The sequence below is a fragment of the Passer domesticus genome, chromosome 3 (genome assembly GCF_036417665.1).
Source record: "Passer domesticus isolate bPasDom1 chromosome 3, bPasDom1.hap1, whole genome shotgun sequence".
In the NCBI taxonomy this organism is placed as follows: domain Eukaryota; kingdom Metazoa; phylum Chordata; class Aves; order Passeriformes; family Passeridae; genus Passer; species Passer domesticus.
The window spans coordinates 16,314,501-16,319,344 of NC_087476.1; the positions used below are offsets into that span (position 1 = coordinate 16,314,501).

Here is a 4,844-nt window from a genome sequence, read left to right on the forward strand (position 1 = left end):
CGAAAACAAATTGCAGAGTTTAAATATGATTGTCACTAAAACTATTGTGCTATCACATACTTGACTGCAGGTCGTCTTGATCTGTTTGTTGAACTACTCAGTTAGCAGGACTATGGACAACAGCTGCGTACAGAGACAGTAGATGGGCCTGGGAAAGTGGTGAAAATGTCACAGATTTTTCTGATTCGTTCTGGAGGGACAATGACAATGGTATAGAATATAGAAATCCCACAGCTTCAAGGAAACTTAAAGAATTAATATTAAGAATTAATAATGTTGGGCAGTGAGCTTTGACCTTACTGTTTATCTTTGAATGACAAAATCTTAAGAACAGAAACAATGAGCGAATCCTCTAAGGGAGGACCTAGTTTAAGCCCTCAGTCCTGATCATAGGATTGCATTGTCAAGTCGAGGAATTAGTTAATTCTGAAAGAGGAAAATGTTTTCCTTTCTTAATTTACATTTTTAAAAACATGTTTGTTTGTTTTCCTGCTCAGCTCCCCACGCCTTGTAAATTGTGAATTTCTATTTTGGCTGTGCATGATAAGGAAATCGGTTTCATTCTACAAGTGTGTTAATCATCCTGTAGCTTAAAAATATCAAAGTGTAAACGCGGTAGTTTCTAAAGGGGTTGATCTTAAAATAATTGCAGTCATCTGACCGTTGCAGCTCTTTATTTCTATAAAATGAACTGTGAGTTTAAAGTGACTTACTGTTGTTTCACCCCAAAATGAGCAGCAGGGTGAAAAAGTAGTTTTGACGGTGAAATTTGGTGGCGATTGCACTGGATTGTTACTGGTTTGGAAGATCTCCATACTCTGATTCCAGCCCCGAGTGTGCTGCTGTTAAGAGTTGGGTAAAATACACACAGGAAAAAGAGTATGTCAGGGACTGAGGCGTGCTGATTTGCGGTGATGAAGTATTTCACTACCGGGCTGTCAGGGTTAAACGCTGACTGCACGAAGCTGGAAGCAGCCCTGCGCTCCGGGTGAGACAGTAGCGAGCAGTGGCCACAGGAGGCACAGCCGGTGTGCGCTGCTCGCAGCTTTCCCTAATCCCGGCGGGGCTGGGCAGGGCGAGACGCAGATCAGCCCCGGGCCGTGCCCTTCCCTGCCCAGCCCGGCTTCTGCGAGCCCTTCTCGTCTTCTGACTGCGCTGATCCTCTGGGAGGGCGCGCTCCTGCTCGGGCAGGGCAGCGCCAGCATTAAGAGATCAGAGCTGGCTTTCTCCCAGCCTGCGTGAATGGATTTGGTGTCAAGGGCAAGGAAAGGCAGCTGCTGCTGCCGCCCAAGCACCACCCACCCACCTGTTCCTAGGGAAAGTGCTGCCGGCCCCAGGTGAGGCTCCTGCCTTTCGCCGAGTCCCAGAGCACAGAAACCCCAAAGGGCTCCCTCGGGCCCGGAGCAGCGCCTGCCGGAGCTGTGCTTACCCCCAGCACCAGCGAAGTTTCTTTCCTTCAGATTACAAGTGACTCTCTTAAATTCCCAAGCAGGACCCACAATTTAACTTCTCATTTCGGGGAAGTTCATGCCTGCGCTTAAATTAGCCTGTCATCTGATAAGGCACAGTTCCCACAACCACTGTCTTATGACAACTACACATATTTAATGAACAGTGGCTCCATGGGGTACAGTAAGTGTCCCTGGAATAATAAGGGATATTGCATCGCTTCTGAGGGCAAGAGAGAAAGAAGAAATAAACCCTTTCTGGCTTTCAGGAATTTAGATTCCTATTTCAAACTTAATTTAATTCTTATGGAGAGAGTCCCTGTAGGAGCAGCCAAAGTTTAATCAGTAACACAACAGCGATTTAAGTCAATTCTCAGTATCTTAGTCATATGGAGAAGCTGCTGCAACTGATTAGAAAGCCCATTTCATTGAAATATTGCATGGAAGCATGAAAATTCCAGTGAGGAAAGGCAACAGTCACTTCATCATTTTAGAGCCCATGTTAACGCATCACCAACTCTCACATTCAAAGCCTTTTTAGAGAAATTTAATAGTTGGGGCACTAATAACCACCCACAACCCTTAATTCTGAGTGATTATTCCAAGCACAAATTAACAGATCTGGGCCATTACTACCCCGAACTGAATCATTCAGAGGGGTGGGAGGGAAGAAAAAAGGCAATACTCCATGGGAATGCCTCAGGATTAACTGCTTTTGTACATTTCCAAGCACTTTTGTCAATAGCATCCCTTGTGTAATAAGTTCTTTTCTCGTTCCTTTCACACTGTTTACAGGCAGATGACTTAGAAGATTGCAATATACACCCAAATAAGATTTTCCAAGTTACAAGAATTATTCACTTCAGGTAATTTTATTCTTTATAGTCTCTACATATTTGAAGTTTTACTTGATAAATTCATAACAATGTATAAGTATTAAAAAAAAACAAAAACAAAACCAACAAAAACAACACAAATCAAAGCCAACAGTTGGTCCCCAAAGAATAAAGCAAGCAATCAGTTCAATAAACACACTTGATTTATTTTGTATAAAAAGGGTTAAGTTTACAACTAAACTTTTATAAAAAGTTTAGCATGATTAAGTACATCATTACACTTTTTGCAGAAACGCGTATTTCTGCCACTATACAAGAAAACTCTAATTAAAGAGTTCACAAGGTTTCACTCATATATATATATTTATATATAAATATATACACAGCATTCAGTCCTAGGTTCGTGTCAAAAAGGTAATTTCTGACCACAGACTTTCCTAAAAAACTGAACACTGGATCCTTCCGGTACTCACGCTCCACCTTTGGAAAAAAAGGCAAAGTCTGCTTTAAAATGGGCAACTCCTTGTGAGATTTCTGTTTCGCTCCCCACGTTGGGAATAGTATATAAAGGAAGCCTTCCAACTAGGGAAAGGGTATTTAAGAGTCTCTTCATAAATAACTAGGTTCAGTCCAAGTTGAAAAATGGGGTGGGGATAAAGATGAATCTTGATTTTTTCTTCTTTATTCATTTTAAAAGTTCCTTTTTACTTGAACGTGGATTTTCCCCTCCAGATACAGCTGAAAAATAAATTCAGCACCTCAAAAAAGAAAAAAAAATCCTGTAGACATTTTCTTGTGCAAAAGAAAAAAAAAATCTCATCAGTGGAACACCTGCAAGAGATTGAAAAGAGGCATATTTAGGAGAATGCTAACAGGGCAGAGATCCGGACAGACTGGCGCCAGAGAGGAAGCCACAGTTTGAACATTTAACCAAACACTCAGAGATTGGGCAAACCCTGGCGTCCAGATGCAACACATACAAGCTCACACACTCGCTCTCAAGAGCACAAATTGAACATAAAAATAACATACACTCCAGGGAAAGGCTAGAAAGAGGATTCTCAGTCCAATCTTTATTTAGATCTCTGTAAACGCAATGCTCAGAGGCGCCAGTCTGCCTCTTAGAGCAATTATTTGATTAAAAGCAGTCACTTATTTAACTGATAACGCAGACAATCCCACATCACAGAATTCAAGGAATTGTGCCAAGATTCCCAACTTAATCAGTCACTTTGGCCCAGGAAGTTAAGGCTCCAAGAAGAGATAAGAATTTGCATTAAGCAGCGAGCAGGATCAGAGGAGCCTGTGCTGCTGGGCGAACCTCAGCGACACACACACACACTCAGGACCTCAAGACTCAGTTATTAGCCTCATTTCTTACTGATTACAAAGGCATCTCCTAATCAACTTTTAGGACCTATTTTTAGCACTCGCCATCACGCCTCCCGCTCCCCGGGGAGGCAGTTTTTACCCCAAGTTTAGGAAAAAGGCGCACCGCACTCACCGCTCGATTCAGCCACAAAGTGCTTTGCTGTCGCTTGACATGAGCTCTGAGGGGAACTCGGACGCCTGCGGGAGAACAAGAGCGGGGTGAGGGCGAGCACGGGCGGGAGGCCGGAGGGGCTGTCACCGCCGGCCGCCCGGCGCCGGGCCCAGCGGCGAGCCGGGCCGCGCTTACCTGTAGCGAGAGGATGCTGATGTCTGTGTTGAGGGTGGTCAGAGGAGTTCTGGAGGAGGGGTTCTGCCCGGGTCTCTGGTGGTGCAGGCTGACGATGCTGGGGTGCGAGTCCAGGGCGATCTGCAGGTCCAGGATGTAGTCGATGACGTGCTGCAAGATTTCCATCTTGCTCACTTTCTTGTTCTGCGGGATGCTGGGCACCAGCTCCTTCAGCTTGGAATAGCAGTCGTTCATATTGTACAGCAGGCTCATGGGGTCATCCACGGGGGTCTTGCTCCGGGAGATGCCCAGGTTGTGCTCCGAGAGGCCGGTTTTCCTGACGGACCGCACCGGGCTGAAGGCTTTCATGCTGGCGGGCGGGCGGAGAGCGCGGTTCTGGCGCGAGGGCTGGAGCCTGCGGAGCGCTGTGCTGCCGCTCTGGCGCTGCCGGAGCTCGCACTGAGGGCCAGCGCTGCGCGCCCGCTCTTATACGGCGGCCGCCGCCGGGCCCGGCCCGCGCTCGCTGCCATTGGCGGCCGCCGGCACGTCCATCACCGCGGGGCGCCCTCACTGGTGGGGCCTTCCGCCCGGGCAGCCAATGGCGGCGGGGGGCGTGGCCGCGCGCTCAGCTGAGGGAGTAAATAGTGCGCGGGGCTGAGGGGGCCCGGGGCGGCAGCGCCGCGTTCCCGCCGGGCCCTCAGACACCCCCGGGCCCCTGGCGCCCCCTCAGACACCCCTCCATGCCCCCTCTCACCCTCCGTGCCCGCTGCCTGCCCTCCGTGCCCCCTCTCACCCTCCGTGCCCGCTGCCTGCCCTCCGCCGCACCCCGCTCTCTGCAGGGCTCGCACCGGTGTGCGAAGCGTGGCAGGAGCGCGGTGCGGGAGGCGCGGGTCCCGCTGCAGC

At 48.5% G+C, this 4,844-nt stretch overlaps 1 protein-coding gene across 1 annotated transcript; it reads right to left on the bottom strand.

The window, feature by feature from the left end:
* Positions 1-2,469: 2,469 nt before the first annotated feature.
* On the bottom strand, positions 2,470-4,406 carry ID2 (inhibitor of DNA binding 2). The gene is made up of 3 exons (XM_064412005.1): positions 3,963-4,406; positions 3,789-3,853; positions 2,470-3,115 (listed from the first exon to the last, which is right to left on the bottom strand). Exons 1-2 carry the CDS (start codon positions 4,308-4,310, stop codon positions 3,797-3,799), a joined length of 405 nt encoding a protein of 134 aa, XP_064268075.1. The 5' UTR covers positions 4,311-4,406; the 3' UTR covers positions 2,470-3,115; positions 3,789-3,796.
* Between the last annotated feature and the right edge of the window lie 438 nt (positions 4,407-4,844).

Excerpts from the sequence above, each read along its gene's own strand:
- ID2 (XM_064412005.1), bottom strand. The coding sequence starts at position 4,310 with ATGAAAGCCTTCAGCCCGGTGCGGTCCGTCAGGAAAACCGGCCTCTCG. Across the intron at positions 3,854-3,962 it reads TCAGCATCCTCTCGCTACAG|GCGTCCGAGTTCCCCTCAGA; the intron begins GTAAGCGCGGCC and ends GTTCTCCCGCAG.